Below are 19792 nucleotides of genomic sequence, written 5' to 3'. Positions count from 1 at the left end.
GTACTCTCTCTCTCCAGTGTCAATTTTTCTATACTAAGCTGCAGAAGAAATTTAGAGGTGGAATGGGTATGGGTCAGTGTCTTGACTTACCCTGAGAGAATGGTACCAGTCAGTAATACACATTGCCAGGATTTGGGGATTATCAGAAAATCAGGGTTCTTTGTGACACAGCGCCTCTTGCCACTGTCTCGAGTTTATCTATGTTGATGCCATTATCAGAAGCTGATGAAGCTCATCTGTGTGTGACTTGTCAGACACTCCAAGCTTGCACGTTGGGCACTAAATGCCAGTTCAGCCCTAAGTTGAGTTCAGTCAGCACTGAACATGGGAATATCGGTGCAGAGAGCAATTGGATCATATTTTCTATTTCAATGCAATTGCAAGAGGCTGCAAGTTCAGGAAATGAGTAGGGTAAATAGTTGTGTAACAGGAGCCAGTCTGGGACACAGATATGAGAGAAATATATGAACAGGACCTGTTAGAAAATCTGATGTCTTTTTTGATCCTCAGAAATGGACGTTGCCTTGATTCTTATACATCCAGTTTAATTATCCTGCATCATTGATGACTGCGGTCATGACTTTTCCTTAGCCTTTTTTTTATCCATGTAGGAACTTGTCTTGTATGTATTAATGTACTGTCTTCTTACATTATGTGACATTCTAAATCTAAACAGTATCAGCCTATCAGTCCTATTTATTGTCTATAATCCTGACTTTAAAAATGCCAGTGAAAGGGAAGTATACATGAGAAAATTGCACAGGCTGTTAGTGCGATTCTTATTCCACTAAAATTCCTATTTCCTAAAGTTTTCTTGTTTCTCAGAAGTTGGGTTTTTTTTCTCCTATCACTGATTATTTCTTGGACCTTGTCTGCTTTAGAGGTCAAATTTAATTCATAGCTCTCCATAATTTCCTTTCTAAGACTGTTATTTTGTTTGTTTCTCTCTAGTCTATTGATACCTTGCTGTTTCAAAGATGCTATTAAAGATAACTCATGGTAGTCCAATAATCTTTCTACCCTCTCTTTCAGGATCCCAAAATGTGTCTCATCTGGTCTCTGGGCTCTGACTGTTTTTATTGATTTTAAATTACCCAAGACTTGTTCTGGAGAGGTTGCTAATGTCTCTAGTTTTTCACTGTCCACCCCAGGACAGTGTTTCCCTTCTGGCATCTCACCTTCCATTTTCCTTGCGAAATGAAGAACATGTTTAATTTTTCTATAATGTCTTATTCTGTTACAAAGTATTTCCCATTGCTCTCTATTGATTCAGTGCCTCCCCTTATTGATCTGTCATGTATTTCTGATACTTTATGTTCTTTTAGTTTTGACACTTTGCTTCCCAACTATCCATTCAAGATTGGCTTATAATAACCTTTTCCTTGTACAAAGCCTTTTTCCTTGTATACCTCAAATGACTTAATCTTTCTCTTAGCAACGTATAACTTTCTAAGTCAGCATACCAGTCTTTTCATCCTTAATAATTTCTTTTAAGAAGAATAAATTGCTCATGAAAGGGGCTCAAGTGACAGCAGACAAGTGCAGAAGTGGGAGGGCAACAGAGAACTGGTTTCTGTGTCCATGTCCGTGCTGGTGCACAAACGCAGACCAGAGGTGGGTTGTCGTGGAGGGACTGGATGGGACAGTAGCCCCTGGCACACCAGAGCTGGCATGGAAGGGCTCAGAGCAGGGCCAGACTCTGTCTAGCCAATTGTTTTAAGATACCCAACACCATTTTCAGCTTTCTGTCAATCACTTTCCATTAATTTGGCAGTTAGTTGTGGTATTAAACTTTAATCTGCATTAGTGGTTTTGATGCAGTATTTGAGAAACGGGATTAAACATATCTTCAATAGAGTCATATTTACAAATATAAGCAAATGAAATGCATGAGCATATGGTCAGCGTGCTGGAAGCAGTGCTGGTAAGCCCCTTGCTCACGTGTGTTGTGGCGTGTGAGGGCTTGGCTGACTGCAGCAAAAGCAGCTGGGGACTAGGAGGTATTTTTCTCTCAAGGGTACCAGTCCTGCCTTCAAGAGTGCTAATCAGCATCTCTTGCAGCTCTATCCTGAGCTTTTAATCCAGTTTCTAATCCTAGTGATTTCAGTCCCACCCTGGGGTAATGGAAACAGAAGGATCTAGCAGTTGCCATCCTGTGACAAAGTGTGAGGTACCACAGAGGCTTTTAAACTGAAACCACCGTGGCACAGTCTCGAGGACAGAAGCAGTGCCTCGTAATGAGGATTTTATTCCCCTTTGCCATGCCATTCATAATGTAGCAGTCTGCTTAAGCAGCACTGATAAGCTCAGTGGTTTGGCCTGTGTATAATACTCACACAACTGACTCTAAAGTAATTGATAATTAAATCCCTGAACTGCTGAGATGGACTGCAAGTACATTAAGTACATTAATGGTTCCGTTAGTTTTAAGACACACCAAGTAGAAAGTATAATAATAATGAATGAGCCCACAAGTGTCATCTCCAAGTGTGATGCCTAAAATATGAATGGAGCAGTGATCCTTTGTCTGTAGGACATGGCACATGTGTTGGCATTGGCTGAGAGTGCCTTATTAATCAGTGCTGCTCCTTAGGTGATGCTTTGCCTTGGATGGGTCAGGCAAGCTGACCGTTAGAAAAAACATTCTGCACTGTAGGTAAGATAGGAAGTCATTGAATCGCCATGTATTTAAAGGTTCATTACTGTCTCCAAAAGCTTAATATTTGTTTATTTTATGTAAATTGACTTTGCTCTTTCTATGGGAAACTTGTAATTCTAAACAAGCATTGAAGGATATTGTGTCTATAACATATAAATTATGAATATGTTTTCGTTGGTTATAAAGACTTCTTGGAGCAAGCATGTTAGGATTTGCATTAATTAGCTGATTATTTTGATGGGATTAATGTCTGATTTTGAAAAGTATAACAGAGATCTCACCATTAAAACTTCACTTAATCCTACTCTTTAACTTCACTTAATTCTATGTTTTTCAGTAGTATTTATGTGGGTTTTTTTTCTCAAAGAATGAGTTAATGAAATGTTGTTTCCTTGTCACCTCTCTGTATATTAAATTTGCCAGTCCTGAGGGTCTAGCAGTTCCTCTCATTTCTAAGCAAGTCAACTCCTGTTAAAGATACGGTAAAGAGAGAGAGAGAGAGATACATACATTTATTTGTGGTTTTGCATATGTATAATGTATTTTATCGTGAATGCTACATTATGTCTACAGCTGTCTCCTGGTAGGAAAGCTTTGCTTTCACACTTATTTTGAGAAATACCTAATACTTGAACTAGTAACTGAGATTTAATGATAGAAAAGGTGTTTGATCTTACTTCCTGAAATGTTGCATTACTGTTACTCCAGCTGTGTGCTTATTTTATAGGTTTGCAGTCTGAGGTACTTGGATTTGAGCTGGCAAATTTCTTAATTGTTTAATGAAAGAAGTGACGAGAAGAATTCAGAGAGGAAAACATTCTCTATACTCCACTGATCTGCAGTGTTTTCAATTGGCATTCTCTGCTTTCTTTAGGAGGGCAATCTTACTGTATTACATAAAGGAAAATTAGGTGCTTCAAATGGAGACACACACTTCTTCATCAGAGTTTTGCTAAGGACATTTGTCACCATACTTAAGACTGCCATATGCCACCTCTCTGCTCCCAACAATTACTGTGTCTTCAAAGAACCAAAATGCATTGTATGAGAAGAATAGTCATTGCCTAGATGACTGTTGTACCAAATGATCATTTGTAAGAATGGTGTCAATAACAGTCTGGGTGCAGCAGCAGGCAAACACTTCATACCCTAGCTCCTCCCTGGCAAGAGCAAAGCATCATCACTGTTGGGCACCCACAGGGCTTCTGAGCAGCCGATCTGATGAGCAGCAGCTGTGGGGGTGAGATGTGGGTCCAGTGCACAGAGCTTTCTGAGCTTTCAGTGGAAAATATGCTGGATGGTTCAGTGGGATGCTGCTGCATCAGCTACAAAGTGAACACAAACATTTGCAGTTTGAGTGAAGCACAAGCTGACAAATTCTTGGGGTGGCAAGAAAGAGCTAACCAGCCTTGGGTTGCCTGGGAAGTGTAGTGATAGGACAAGAGGTAATGGTTTTAAACTGGAAGAGGGGAGATTTAGATTAGATACTAGAAAGAAATTCTTTACAGTGAGAGTGGTGAGGCACTGGAACAGGTTGCCCAGGGAGGTCGTGGCTGCCCCATCCCTGGAGGTGTTCAAGGCCAGGCTGGATGGGGCTTTGGGCAACCTGGTCTGGTGGGAGGTGTCCCTGCCCATGGCAGGGGGGTTGGAACTTGATGATCTTTAAGGTCCTTTCCAACCCAAACCATTCTATGATTCTATGATTCTATGATCAAAATCACCCTGGTGAAGGGGTAGTGTTGAAGACTCAGAGATTTTGGAGACAAGGAGGCAGTAGGGCAGGATGGGTATGCTGCATTATCTTTGTGAGGGAAAAAAATCCCAGTCTGCCCTATTTCACACATCCAATTTGAGCTATGGAGTGCTTTGATTAGCATTTTATAGCTCTTTACATAGCTATGATAGGGAGTGTTAATAGCTGGTATCAATCAGACCTGTAATCTCTAAGCACCCTTCAGATAGCTAAATGGTGGGAACAATTAAATACCCCTCTGTGAGCCGGAAAAATCACAGGACGCTATCTCAGACAGGAGACTCCCGAGCAAGGCATAGAGAGCTGTCTGAGGAAAACTCGAGGGCTACCTCCACGCAGCAGGGAGCCTGCAGGATTCCTTCAGCTGCCTGTGCTAAGGGCAGCTCAGACAGAAATCCCAGCTCAGCCATGAAGGCAGTCCAGCTGTGCTTAGAGACTGCGTCCCTAATGGAATTGAGTTAAGGTTAAACGAGCAGCCTTGCGTGTGGCGTTGGCAGCTCCTCGAGTGCTTTTCTTTGAAACCTCGGCATGGTGGGGAGGTAGATCTGTCACGCCTGTCTTCATCAAAAAAAAAAAGGTAGAAAACCCCTTACAGTGAATCAGTGAATGTTTTAAAAAAGTCATTGCCCAGGACAAATCGCTGCTGTCCACATGCTTCATCACAATGTGAGGTCCCCATCTCAACACGGACCTCAGCCTCAGTCAGCATCAGTGGGAATTTGTGGCCACTTTGTGTTCCCAGTTACCTCTGTGGGAAATAACAGAGCAAACCATGGAAACTGAAGGCTGTTGCTGTGCTAGTGAACTGAGCAGCAGGAGGGCATGGCCTCCAAGGCTCATGCAAGGTTGCCCATACTGCTGGACTGGGAGCACACTCCCCAGCTCAGTGTCCTCCTCTGCCGGCGTGTGCTCACCCAGAGGCTGTTCCCAAGGACCAGCATGGATGAGGGTGAGACCAGCCCGGTGTGCAGGGTGAGAGTTTACCCGTAGGGATATGGTACATGCCTTGCCAGAGAGTGGTCCTTGGCTCACTTTATTCACTACTGTATGGCTGCTGCCAAGAGTCCTGGTTCTGGAGAAGGTCTGTGAGGAGGTCTGCTGATCACCAGCTCTCCTGCCTGCCTCCTCAAGGCTGCGCCTGCCCCTTTCAACCACCTTCTTGGGTCTGTTCTCCAGCACAGACATCTTTCTGCTTCAGAGAGCATAGACTAAAGCCTGTTGAAATGAAAGGCCTGTAGGGGAAAAAAGGGTAGGGGGAGTTGTTTTATACATTGTCAAACCAGCAATTTTTTCTCCCTAATCTCATTGTCGGAACTGTCTGAACTGCCTGAACGGATGTTGCCAACTCTTTTCCCAAATAGTTGCCTGAAGCAGGCATTTGACAAGAAAATTCTTGCTTAAGGCATTAATGTTTGATGATGTTACAAATGAAGCAACACAAAGGAAAGTGTCGGACACCTTTACGTGCTGGCCATGCTGCCAGCTCTGCTCAGGATTACCCAGCCTGCAGATATTCCTGTATGCTCCAAGACTGCAGACTTCCCAGCTCTTTCTAACAAGTTCATTAAATGGGATGAGTGGGGAATGAGCAGACAGCCACACACAATAAAACTCTGCGCTGAGCTTCTTTTTAGTTGGCGGGCTGCAACAGATCATTTCATTTAAAAAAGTCCCTGGTACAAAAATCTACTACAGGATGCTAACAGGGCTCATATTAATCCAAATCTTTCTGAAAAATCTTTAAAATGGCCCTATTACCAATAATTGCACACAATTCTGCTGCAATGAGTTGAATTATACACTTCATGAATTCACCCTTAAATAGAAAAGAAAAAAGAGTGTGTTTTCATAGCAAGTTTATGTCCCCCCAAATTGGGGTCTTGAAGAGATAGGTGGATAAATCCTTCTTGCTTCTCTCAGCTAGAGAAGATGTTTCATGCTTGTGATTGATTTGGTTTGTGTGCATGTTTGTGTTTGTGTGCTGAGGGGGGACCTCATTGCCCTCTACAACTCCCTGAAAGGAGGTTGTGGAGAGGTGGGTGTTGGCCTCTTCTCCCAAGGGAATAATGACAGGACCAGAGGAAATGGTCTGAAGTTGCAGCAGGGGAGGTTTAGATTAGATATTGGGAAGAATTACTTTACTGAGAGAGTGGTCAGGCACTGGAACAGCCTGCCCAGGGAGGTGGTGGCGTCGCCATCCCTGGAGGTGTTTAAGAAACATGTAGATGTGGCACTTCAGGGCATGCTCTAGTGCTCGAGATTGTTGGTTTTTGTCTGTGTGTGGGGGGGTGTGCGTGTTGGTTTGTATTTGGGTTTTTTCTTTGTTTTAGTTTGTTTTTGGGGTTTTTTTGTGGTTGGACTCAATGAACTCAAAGGTCCCTTCGAACCATGAATATTCTGTGATTCTGTGATATGTTTGTTGCTCTTCTTTATTATTTGTAGCATACTGTCAATAAAGAAAAAAATGAGGTGACTGAAGGTTTGGCTAAACTGACCCAGTGTATCAAAAATGTGTGGTTCCTATATTTAAAGATTTTCTCTATTCCTTATATGAAGTACTTGGCATTGGTATATTCACTGCCAGTTAAATATGAAATGTTAGGAAGTGTGTAGGGAAATCTGATTGAAATAAATTAATCAGGGAGAAGAAAGATAACTGAATCTGATCGAGGAAACCAATCTCATGTCCAGAAGTTGAAAATAAGAAGCTAAACATTTGCAATCCAAGCCTAGAGAGGCATCTATACAGTAAAAACCTGCATCCTGATTTGTAGAAATAGGTCACAGGAGTATAATAAAAAAAGGAAACAGGAATGTCTAATGGCAGGAAATTGAAAACAAAGGAAAAAACGTAGAGCAAAAATATAATCGTCAGTGTTTGTTACATTTGCCCTTCTAGCTCCTGTGCAGAGGCCTCAAAGATTCTATATTTAAAGCCAATCTTGTCTCTTTTAGCATATTAAAGATTTGCTAAATTAGGATTAAAGCTCTTTAAGCAGCTAGGATCAAAGCTTTTATAGCCAATGTTGAAGTGCATATTCTAAATGCTTATAATTGCTAAATAGAAATTGATTTGGCATATTATATGCATCATAACTTACAGCAGAGTTAATTAATTGGCATTTACATCTCTTCCTAGGTAGCCTGTGGCACTTTTTTGATTAATTTTTAAACAAATATAGTTCAGATTTCCTATTTCCGAAGCCAATTTTTTCTCTAACCTAACTGGGATGCACTGAAAAAATATTAATGGGTCCTTACTAGATGATGATGATTCTAAACTTTAGAAAAAAATGGTAAAGAAGTGGGACTCTGCCTCAAAGAGCAAACGGTTCTTTGCAAATGAGAGAGATGAAAGCTACTGACACTGCTCTGCACTCATGTCCTGAGCCACAAAGCAGCACGGCGAGGTGGGAGTCAGAGCTCAGCCTGAGTGTAGAAAAATAGAAAAATGCAAGGGCTGAGTTGGGGAACCAGGTCATTTCCTGACTGCAAGTTCCCTGGTAGAAGCCAGTTTGCTGGAAATGCTTCCAACTTAGGACTTACTGTGTTGTCCTCACAGCATACACCTATGAAAATACTGAGAGATTTGTCACTGATTTTAACAAAGCATCATTATTTTGTGATAAATAAAAAATGTTTCACATCTACAAAATTTTTTTTTTTTTTTTTTTCTCCAGTTCAAATGGGCAGTTGGGTTTTATAGCTCTGATTTGGAATATTCAACAGCCTCCTGAAAATGTAACATGCAGAAATCTCCCTACCTTCACAATTGGGTCTCTTTTCAGGAACTTCAGGGGCATAGATTACATTGAACATTTTGCAGTAAGAACATTAAGAGGTATTTTTTCCCACACATATGATTTGACAGTACCATTTCCCTGATAAAATAACTTAAAATACCTTCAGCTTTATTTTTAACTAAGTTAAAACTGACTTCCCCCAAATTGTATCTCAGAATATTATAAATAGCTTCTAATAAAAGTTCCACTTACACATTCTCTTTCTATACCTACCTCTGTAAATAATATCACCTTTCAGGACTTAAAAGGAACTTCTTTTTCACTAATCTAAGATCTTCTGTTTGTCTATTTTCTTTTTGGGAAGAAATCAGTTCTTTATTTGGGTTTGGTTGGATTTTGAGCCTGTAATGTGTGGATTTGTGGAGAGTGATTCATATGGTAAGACCATCACTTTTTGCAAGAGATAATAAATTTGCAGTGCTGTGAAACACAAATTCACGAGGAGGGAAAATTAGCCTTTATAAGCAATTTAGAGCTCCATATTTTCTGGTTTTATTGATTTATTGCATAATATCTGTGTTAATGATTTTTCTGTAGGTTGGGGAGAGGCCTGCGAAAGATGAATTTTGCCCTCCACCATATACGCACTACGAGGTCCCACCAAGTTTTTATCGATCTGCCATGATACTCAAGCCACAGTTAGGACTGGGTGCAGTGTCCAGGTTACCATCTGCAAAAAGCAGGATTCTCATTGCAAGTCAAAGATCCTCAGGTAGCTGTCTCCATCAGCAAGGAGAAATAACGAGTGCACCCAGCCTCTATCATCCTGATGCTTCAGGTACAGTATGAACTTTCTTTCCTTTAAGTGTAGTCACCAATAAGATTTTTTTTCAGACAGAAATATCACAAAATGTGCAACATCTTGACCTGATACTACAAAGCTCCAACAGCACTCTTTGAGGTGTGTCTTTTTATCCTGAGGCAAGTCTGACTAGGGACTCTGGGACTTGCACAGAGGTTGTTTAATGGGTCATTGCCAAAGAAGGAGAATAAATTCTAGTAATAATTCTCAGTGTGCTCTTTTTTATCTTCTTCCTCCTTGTACATGCCTGAAAAATCCTTGCTTTTGTCCTAAAAAGATAATGGGACGTTTTCTTCCATCATGAGGACCCCGTTGTTCAATCTGAATATGACGTTGCCCAGCATACTGTGCCCTGAAAGCATGGGCAGTGTTCAGATGTGCCAGCAGAGATCTTGATACTCGGAAGCCCTGGTACACACCTCTTTGGAGACAGCATTTGTAATGCCTTTTTCTTCCCAGCTGCTGCCCAGTTCTGCTTGATCCTGGGCAGAATTACAGGGGAGTGAATAGCAAGAGCAAAGTTGGAAGGAGAAGTGTACAATGCCACAAGACAGAGATAATAATTACTTCTATAGGACACTCCTTAATAGCCTGGAAAAGCTTGGAGGTTTCAACAGAGTGCATTTAAACAGCAGCAAGTTCAGAGACAACTGAAAATCAGTCATTGCCAGAGTGAAACATAACAGCTGCTGAACAGCCTACAAGTCTGCCGAGATTTTAAAAACATAATCATAAGGGATAAGTTAAGTCATGACTTGGGGTCATATGGTCCCTCCTCTTGCCCCAGGCCGGGATTCCTTCTGATAGCTGTTTATTTAACTTCTTCATGAAGAACTATTTATTAAAACCTTCAATATGAGATCCTGCAGCCTCTGAAAGCAGGCTGCTCCAGTGCAGTACCTGCTTTCAAGTTAAAAGTTTTCCCTAGAGTTTCACCCAATCCCCTATGTTGCAATTTTCCTTCTTGTTCTATCTGGAGTGAATGTGGGGTCTTCTCCTCCTTGCTGGTATTTGGAAACCAGTACTCTCTCTCTCCAGTGTCAATTTTTCTATACTAAGCTGCAGAAGAAATTTAGAGGTGGAATGGGTATGGGTCAGTGTCTTGACTTACCCTGAGAGAATGGTACCAGTCAGTAATACACATTGCCAGGATTTGGGGATTATCAGAAAATCAGGGTTCTTTGTGACACAGCGCCTCTTGCCACTGTCTCGAGTTTATCTATGTTGATGCCATTATCAGAAGCTGATGAAGCTCATCTGTGTGTGACTTGTCAGACACTCCAAGCTTGCACGTTGGGCACTAAATGCCAGTTCAGCCCTAAGTTGAGTTCAGTCAGCACTGAACATGGGAATATCGGTGCAGAGAGCAATTGGATCATATTTTCTATTTCAATGCAATTGCAAGAGGCTGCAAGTTCAGGAAATGAGTAGGGTAAATAGTTGTGTAACAGGAGCCAGTCTGGGACACAGATATGAGAGAAATATATGAACAGGACCTGTTAGAAAATCTGATGTCTTTTTTGATCCTCAGAAATGGACGTTGCCTTGATTCTTATACATCCAGTTTAATTATCCTGCATCATTGATGACTGCGGTCATGACTTTTCCTTAGCCTTTTTTTTATCCATGTAGGAACTTGTCTTGTATGTATTAATGTACTGTCTTCTTACATTATGTGACATTCTAAATCTAAACAGTATCAGCCTATCAGTCCTATTTATTGTCTATAATCCTGACTTTAAAAATGCCAGTGAAAGGGAAGTATACATGAGAAAATTGCACAGGCTGTTAGTGCGATTCTTATTCCACTAAAATTCCTATTTCCTAAAGTTTTCTTGTTTCTCAGAAGTTGGGTTTTTTTTCTCCTATCACTGATTATTTCTTGGACCTTGTCTGCTTTAGAGGTCAAATTTAATTCATAGCTCTCCATAATTTCCTTTCTAAGACTGTTATTTTGTTTGTTTCTCTCTAGTCTATTGATACCTTGCTGTTTCAAAGATGCTATTAAAGATAACTCATGGTAGTCCAATAATCTTTCTACCCTCTCTTTCAGGATCCCAAAATGTGTCTCATCTGGTCTCTGGGCTCTGACTGTTTTTATTGATTTTAAATTACCCAAGACTTGTTCTGGAGAGGTTGCTAATGTCTCTAGTTTTTCACTGTCCACCCCAGGACAGTGTTTCCCTTCTGGCATCTCACCTTCCATTTTCCTTGCGAAATGAAGAACATGTTTAATTTTTCTATAATGTCTTATTCTGTTACAAAGTATTTCCCATTGCTCTCTATTGATTCAGTGCCTCCCCTTATTGATCTGTCATGTATTTCTGATACTTTATGTTCTTTTAGTTTTGACACTTTGCTTCCCAACTATCCATTCAAGATTGGCTTATAATAACCTTTTCCTTGTACAAAGCCTTTTTCCTTGTATACCTCAAATGACTTAATCTTTCTCTTAGCAACGTATAACTTTCTAAGTCAGCATACCAGTCTTTTCATCCTTAATAATTTCTTTTAAGAAGAATAAATTGCTCATGAAAGGGGCTCAAGTGACAGCAGACAAGTGCAGAAGTGGGAGGGCAACAGAGAACTGGTTTCTGTGTCCATGTCCGTGCTGGTGCACAAACGCAGACCAGAGGTGGGTTGTCGTGGAGGGACTGGATGGGACAGTAGCCCCTGGCACACCAGAGCTGGCATGGAAGGGCTCAGAGCAGGGCCAGACTCTGTCTAGCCAATTGTTTTAAGATACCCAACACCATTTTCAGCTTTCTGTCAATCACTTTCCATTAATTTGGCAGTTAGTTGTGGTATTAAACTTTAATCTGCATTAGTGGTTTTGATGCAGTATTTGAGAAACGGGATTAAACATATCTTCAATAGAGTCATATTTACAAATATAAGCAAATGAAATGCATGAGCATATGGTCAGCGTGCTGGAAGCAGTGCTGGTAAGCCCCTTGCTCACGTGTGTTGTGGCGTGTGAGGGCTTGGCTGACTGCAGCAAAAGCAGCTGGGGACTAGGAGGTATTTTTCTCTCAAGGGTACCAGTCCTGCCTTCAAGAGTGCTAATCAGCATCTCTTGCAGCTCTATCCTGAGCTTTTAATCCAGTTTCTAATCCTAGTGATTTCAGTCCCACCCTGGGGTAATGGAAACAGAAGGATCTAGCAGTTGCCATCCTGTGACAAAGTGTGAGGTACCACAGAGGCTTTTAAACTGAAACCACCGTGGCACAGTCTCGAGGACAGAAGCAGTGCCTCGTAATGAGGATTTTATTCCCCTTTGCCATGCCATTCATAATGTAGCAGTCTGCTTAAGCAGCACTGATAAGCTCAGTGGTTTGGCCTGTGTATAATACTCACACAACTGACTCTAAAGTAATTGATAATTAAATCCCTGAACTGCTGAGATGGACTGCAAGTACATTAAGTACATTAATGGTTCCGTTAGTTTTAAGACACACCAAGTAGAAAGTATAATAATAATGAATGAGCCCACAAGTGTCATCTCCAAGTGTGATGCCTAAAATATGAATGGAGCAGTGATCCTTTGTCTGTAGGACATGGCACATGTGTTGGCATTGGCTGAGAGTGCCTTATTAATCAGTGCTGCTCCTTAGGTGATGCTTTGCCTTGGATGGGTCAGGCAAGCTGACCGTTAGAAAAAACATTCTGCACTGTAGGTAAGATAGGAAGTCATTGAATCGCCATGTATTTAAAGGTTCATTACTGTCTCCAAAAGCTTAATATTTGTTTATTTTATGTAAATTGACTTTGCTCTTTCTATGGGAAACTTGTAATTCTAAACAAGCATTGAAGGATATTGTGTCTATAACATATAAATTATGAATATGTTTTCGTTGGTTATAAAGACTTCTTGGAGCAAGCATGTTAGGATTTGCATTAATTAGCTGATTATTTTGATGGGATTAATGTCTGATTTTGAAAAGTATAACAGAGATCTCACCATTAAAACTTCACTTAATCCTACTCTTTAACTTCACTTAATTCTATGTTTTTCAGTAGTATTTATGTGTTTTTTTTTTCTCAAAGAATGAGTTAATGAAATGTTGTTTCCTTGTCACCTCTCTGTATATTAAATTTGCCAGTCCTGAGGGTCTAGCAGTTCCTCTCATTTCTAAGCAAGTCAACTCCTGTTAAAGATACGGTAAAGAGAGAGAGAGAGAGATACATACATTTATTTGTGGTTTTGCATATGTATAATGTATTTTATCGTGAATGCTACATTATGTCTACAGCTGTCTCCTGGTAGGAAAGCTTTGCTTTCACACTTATTTTGAGAAATACCTAATACTTGAACTAGTAACTGAGATTTAATGATAGAAAAGGTGTTTGATCTTACTTCCTGAAATGTTGCATTACTGTTACTCCAGCTGTGTGCTTATTTTATAGGTTTGCAGTCTGAGGTACTTGGATTTGAGCTGGCAAATTTCTTAATTGTTTAATGAAAGAAGTGACGAGAAGAATTCAGAGAGGAAAACATTCTCTATACTCCACTGATCTGCAGTGTTTTCAATTGGCATTCTCTGCTTTCTTTAGGAGGGCAATCTTACTGTATTACATAAAGGAAAATTAGGTGCTTCAAATGGAGACACACACTTCTTCATCAGAGTTTTGCTAAGGACATTTGTCACCATACTTAAGACTGCCATATGCCACCTCTCTGCTCCCAACAATTACTGTGTCTTCAAAGAACCAAAATGCATTGTATGAGAAGAATAGTCATTGCCTAGATGACTGTTGTACCAAATGATCATTTGTAAGAATGGTGTCAATAACAGTCTGGGTGCAGCAGCAGGCAAACACTTCATACCCTAGCTCCTCCCTGGCAAGAGCAAAGCATCATCACTGTTGGGCACCCACAGGGCTTCTGAGCAGCCGATCTGATGAGCAGCAGCTGTGGGGGTGAGATGTGGGTCCAGTGCACAGAGCTTTCTGAGCTTTCAGTGGAAAATATGCTGGATGGTTCAGTGGGATGCTGCTGCATCAGCTACAAAGTGAACACAAACATTTGCAGTTTGAGTGAAGCACAAGCTGACAAATTCTTGGGGTGGCAAGAAAGAGCTAACCAGCCTTGGGTTGCCTGGGAGCTGGAGCAGCACAGAGCAGCTTCTTTGTGCCTTTAAAGCAGGAAGAGGTATGAGCATTTCCTACCATATGATGGTGCACTGGCTGATCAGAAATTAATTGACGTTCAGCAATGACAACTGTTTTGCCTTTGGAATTGAACTGTCCCAGGCTTGACAGTATTAGGATGAGAGACTGTCAAGGGAGCTGGGCACAACCTGCTCACTGCTGTTTAGATATAAATCATTAAAGCCTCTATTTTAAAGCCCCTTTCCTCAGTTCTTGTCCAGAGAGTAGTCATTATGTCTATCACAGGAAGGCCACAGAGGTAGAGGCAATAGAATAAGTTTCTTACTTGCATGATTTGTTTTTAATCTCAAAAAATATCAAAGTTTGGGTTAAGTCTGAAGTGGGTTAACTCTGTTTTTATTATCTCTGACTAATTCCGTAATCTCACAGGTAACTTCTTTGCCCCAGATTCCCCAATATGAAATGAGAATAATGATGGTCAGAGTACCCAATAAAAGAAAATGAGCTCTCTGAGAAAAATGATACCTAATGATTAATGTTTTAAGGGAAATGCTTGTCAAAAAAAACCTCAAACCCACCACAAGTAAACAAAGGCTTGCCAAGGATCCCTGAAGAGGATCTGAAGCGCAGCTGAAGTCTCGAAGCGCTACTCTTTTTCAAAAGAACACTTCTATGTAACTTGTTACTTTAGCTTTTCATTCATTTTAGTGAAAACCTATTTCAGATTTCACAGAGAAGTCACATGAAAGTTCCTCTTTAGTTATACGTGTGCATGGAGATGCGATTCATGTGTGGTGGGAATGCATAAGAAGTCTAGCTCAGACTTTTCTTGTGGCTCCCCAGGCACATCCGGTTTGTGTCAATCAGTCCCTACCTCAAAAAGTTTTCATGTTTCTAGATGGGAACAGCTTGAGGTGTCATAGAAAATCACTCGTGTGCTGTACAGACAACAGTACTTATTTCTATAATTAGCTTCAGGCACTGAGACAGCTGGAAATGTTTTTTGCCAATTTTTTAGGTTTATTTTGGCACATTTTTATTAAAATGAAAGCTTCTCATTAAAATAACTTTTGTTTTGAACTCCCAGACCTTGTTTGCAGGACTGCTTCTATACTTCTAAGAAACAGAAATAACGAAAGAACATCCACCATAAAACTTGATGCTATTTAGAACAGAAAATACATACAATAGTCTGATGTTTCATGTATTTTAATGAGAAAGAAGACACCAAATGACTTAAAGATTTGAATACATCCCTAATGAGGCTAATGTCCTGCCCCCAGGTCCCCATGGTAAAGAGGTGGATTACAAAGAAGAGAAGTGAAAAATAATTTAAGGGCAATAATGAGTTCAAGATACAAAATATTGTTAGTTCAGGCGGAATTTGAATTGAAGTCGTAAACCAAAACATGCATGAAAGTGTGAGAAAAACCACTGAATCTTGTGGCAGGGTCTGGGAGAATGATTTTGAATAAAAGGTAGAGGTGACTGGGCAGCAATTTGTCACCAAAAACCTCCTGGTTTTAAAGAAATTCTTCTTCAGTGACACCCGTGGTGTGCCACAGACTGCAGGTGCTTGGTTGCACAGCAGTGCAGAGAACAGACAGCCTGGAGACTCGGTGTGGGCATCCCTGCGGTGGAACTGGGGACATGGGAGTCCCAGGTGAACCTCACCATCCTAGGGCAAGCGCATTTCAAATGCTTTTTAAATAAAACCATTTCTAACCACTTCCCTCCCTCTTCCCCCACCGCCCCAGTGGAATATTCCCTATTCTGCTTCAGGAAATCTGTGATATTTATAGCTTTTTGCTGTAAAATTGAAATATTTCTCCCTCCACTTCAATTTGCAGAGGTTCTCAGGAAGAAGGAATCTAGACTCTCAGCTTCTGTAGTGCAGGACTGATGGTGCTTTTTTCAGAAGCCTGTAAAACCCACAAGAGCCAGTCCTAGACCTTCTCCCTGCTGTCACTGACCTGGCCAGGTTCCTTGCTCTTGCTGTCACTTGCCACAGGTACTTGCCTCTGCTTCAGATCTGGAGGCTACCTGGACTTGGCCCTACCACCAGTGCAAGATAGGGACTATTTTGCACACTGCGACTGAGTTTTGTGCCTTTTATGGCACACAGTTGCCCCTGTGTCCTTTAGATAGCTAGTGAACCTGATGTTTGGCCGTGCCCAGACAGCAGGCACGTGATTCTGCAGAGTAAGCAAGATGGTCTGGCCCACCCAAAAATCTGCGGAAGTCTTTGTGTCAGCATTGGTGGGAGCATGACAAGTCTGTTTGTGGAAGGGAGAAAGCACAGGATCATCCTTCCATAGCAAAAGTGTGGTCTCACACTGGCATAAACCAATCTGAGTCCTTTCGTGCAGCAGTTGTTAATGCAGGAAGATACTAGTCCTCTCAAAGAGAGAGATTCTGTCCAAACGATGATCAGCCTGTCATTTCTAGCATTTGGGACTCTTAAAGCCTTTTTCCTGTTCCTACATGAAAAATCAGTTAATGTGATTCACACTAATTGTAAGCTGCATTGATAACATTGAGGGAAGCATTGAGATCAGGGTCTGTAGTACTTTGCTGTGGAGTCATTTATGTCCCCAGAAGTGGGGAGGGAAGAAATCTGGCTTGATGGTGCTTTGCAGATAACCATAAACCAGCTGTAATAGACAACTCTCAAAGCAATGCTGCACAAGCCTAGCAGTAAACAGTGGTGGTAAACATCACAGTTAATCTGTTCTCCATGCTAATGTGCGTGCAGTGCTCTTCACTGGCACCTGCAGCCCACAGCTACCTCTGAACCCAGCTTCACAAAGTTCAAATGAAGGATCAGAGTCCAAAATGGTCCCTGTTGATGCCCAAAAAAGTGAATGGGGATTTTAATACTCCTTTATTATGCACTGCAGATATTTGTTATTTTCATTTGGGTTACTCTCTGCAGCATGTTCTCCTCTGGGCTGGTAAAGGTGCTGCGGTCAGATGACCATCTCCCTGTGTCTTAATAAAGGCCTCAACTTGTGAAAAGTGGATGCAAAAAATGGATTTTTAAGAGTCCATAGTATATAACTTACTTTATTCATTGAGCAAGGAGCATTTTTTAATGTCTTTTGTAGGAATGTGTTTTATAGGATAACAAAACTCCTTTTAGCTTGGTGTTACACATATTTCTGTTTCAAAAGAAAAGGCTTAGTTTTGTTAAACAAAGCTTAGTATTATTATTGTGATGAGGTACACAACTATCTTTCAAAATCCCCATAACATTTTTCTGCTCAAAGGAATTAGTCTTGTTTTCTATAAAGTCTCCTCAAAGTGTAATGCTTCATTAAAATTAATAAGGCTGTGACCTACATAGCTTACAAAAGAATTAAATGCTGTAATAATATGAAGACCATATTCTTATTGTGCATTTAACTTCTGTTTTTCTTTTATATTATGAATGTTCACTTCTTCCTTTGAAGTATGTGTCAAGCTAATGCACAAATAGCATTCACCAAATGAAAATGGAAAAAGGGTGACTTTGTGGCCTTTTCTGGCAGAAGATGTTGATAGTTTTAATGTTGACTTGTCTCCTAATCCACTAGTCCTGATGGCTGCTTAAACACTCAGCATTTGTAGAAATTTAGTTTTTGGGGGGATGGGGGGTGGGAAGTGTTTATATTTTTGCTGCTCAGGACTCCACAAGGAACAGGAATCAAGTACAAAGAAAAACTGTCCAAGCTGTAGTTAAGGTCCAGATCCAGTTGGTATCCAGAGCTTCCAAGCAAAAGCAAACTAAGCTGTGGTCTTTCTATGAAGACAGCTTTGGGTTACCTATGGACCTGTGTTCTCGATTTGCCTTGGAAAGTTCACCTAAGCAAGAGCAGCAGAATATGGGTTAGGACACAAGCTGGAGACAGATGACCAGTTAGTAGTAAGTACAGATGGACATGACAGCTGAACTACTGTGGTTGCATAAATTCATCCATTATAAGCCCCCTTTTGGTAGTTGTCTGAGACCTGGTTAATGTCGTTCACAGAGGCTTAGGGTTTATAGTGAGATGGGCTCCATCAATGGAAGTGGCTAGTAGAATGTTAGAAGAGTACAACTTTACAGGCATGTCCTTGTTTGCAAGCTTGGTGCAAGAGAAGGGCATTTTGTTTTAGCAAAATTTGAAAAAAAGTCTTCAAAGAAATGTTTTCTTTGATGGAATACAAAGAAGTCCTCTGTCCTTGAGAAGGATTGTTGGTGTTCTACAATAGCTTCCAAAATTGGAGACTACGTGTAGCGTGTTTGTCTCTGAGTTTCTTTTAATTGGCACATAACAAATGTAAAATTAGAAAGTGACACAGCATAAAAGAAGATAGCATAAAAGAAAATTTTAGCACACTTGAACTATGTTACTTTGCTGGAAGTTTGAGTTATGCCTCATGGGTCCTTGCTGCATTTCACATTTTAAAAATGTTTGTGACCTGTAATTGTGGCGCAGAACTTTTTAGTGGAGCAAAGAATAAGACATCGCTGTAGTTTGAACAGCTGTTAAACTTTGTATTCAGTCTTTATAGGGACTTTATGTAGCTGAGTGGTACAGGTAATATTCAGCATGTCTCGGTTTAGCTTCCTTAATAAAAATTTCTTTCTTTTTTCTTCTTTCAGTTGATCTTAAGAAAGGCTCATGTCCAAGTGCTGCAAAGTCAAATCTCCCCAAGCCGTGCCAGTCTGGACTTCGTCCTCCAGGTTATTCACGGTTGCCAGCAGCTAAGCTGGCTGCATTTGGTTTTGTCAGGAGCTCAAGTGTATCCTCTGTCTCCAGCAACCAGTCGAATGACAGTGCTCAGAGTGATCAAAGCAGGACAACCAACCGTAAGTCCAAAATGTGGCCTTCTTTCCGGGGGAATATTAAATAGATGTATTCCAGAATTGTCCAGACTGGAGTTTGCGTCTAATTTAGGACTAATGTAATCTATGCAGTGCTCACTAATCTCTTCTGTGCCACTGAGTTGTAGGTTTGGTGTCTTGATTTCCCCGTGTAATTTTAAAAAATATTATCAATAATAGATGAATAGATGCTGAATGTGCATATAGAAGGAGCTGGTTTCCCTGCTGCAGAGAAAATCACATTAAGAATGAACCAGAGGCATTTTTGTATTTTGTTTTTACTTAGAATGTCCTTTCTTATAAGATGAATTCACTAAATAATCACAGTAAACCATGTTTGGTAAGTACCTTGGAGCCAGGCAGAACAGTTTAGAACCAAGATTTTCTAAGATGAGCAACATAGTCTTTCTCATCTGCTTTTTTTCTTCCTCTTAATATGCAGTGTAATAAACTTAGTTTAGAAAATTAATCAAATGATGCCAGTGATATGAAAGGGACCACAACCGATATCATAGCTACTGTCTCATCTACCAGACTTGGAAGGATCCTGTGGCAGAAATGTCATTTCAAATCCTGTTTTCTGTAACGATTGTTAATTTTATTAAGTACAAAATAATACCCACTGGATTGTGCAGTCCTTGGGAAATGTGTGCGTGCCCTGGGCTCAGAGCGGAAAGGGAGATGAGGGATTTTCATGCCCATTTTTCCTTTGAAGACTGGATTAAGGCTGAACTGTGTCAATATCAAAGCAAATAGTATCAGCCCGGGAGGGGTACAGACAGGCGGGACCATGATATGAAGCATTAGAGGACAC

The 19792-nt window shown here is 40.7% G+C and overlaps 1 protein-coding gene across 1 annotated transcript in view; it reads left to right on the top strand.

The window, feature by feature from the left end:
- MTUS2 (microtubule associated tumor suppressor candidate 2) overlaps positions 1 to 19792 on the top strand; it is a 351323-nt gene that overhangs the window by 160128 nt on the left and 171403 nt on the right. The window contains exon 5 of the mRNA XM_014966124.1: positions 18757 to 18963. Coding sequence (XP_014821610.1) covers positions 18757 to 18963 — 207 coding nt within the window. The remainder of the gene's footprint in view (positions 1 to 18756; positions 18964 to 19792) is intronic.

The sequence above is a fragment of the Calidris pugnax genome, unplaced genomic scaffold, assembly GCF_001431845.1.
Source record: "Calidris pugnax isolate Ruff unplaced genomic scaffold, ASM143184v1 scaffold20, whole genome shotgun sequence".
Classification (NCBI taxonomy): Eukaryota; Metazoa; Chordata; class Aves; order Charadriiformes; family Scolopacidae; genus Calidris; species Calidris pugnax.
Note: the sequence above shows the minus strand (reverse complement) of the source record. Positions and strands in the feature narration are given on the sequence as shown.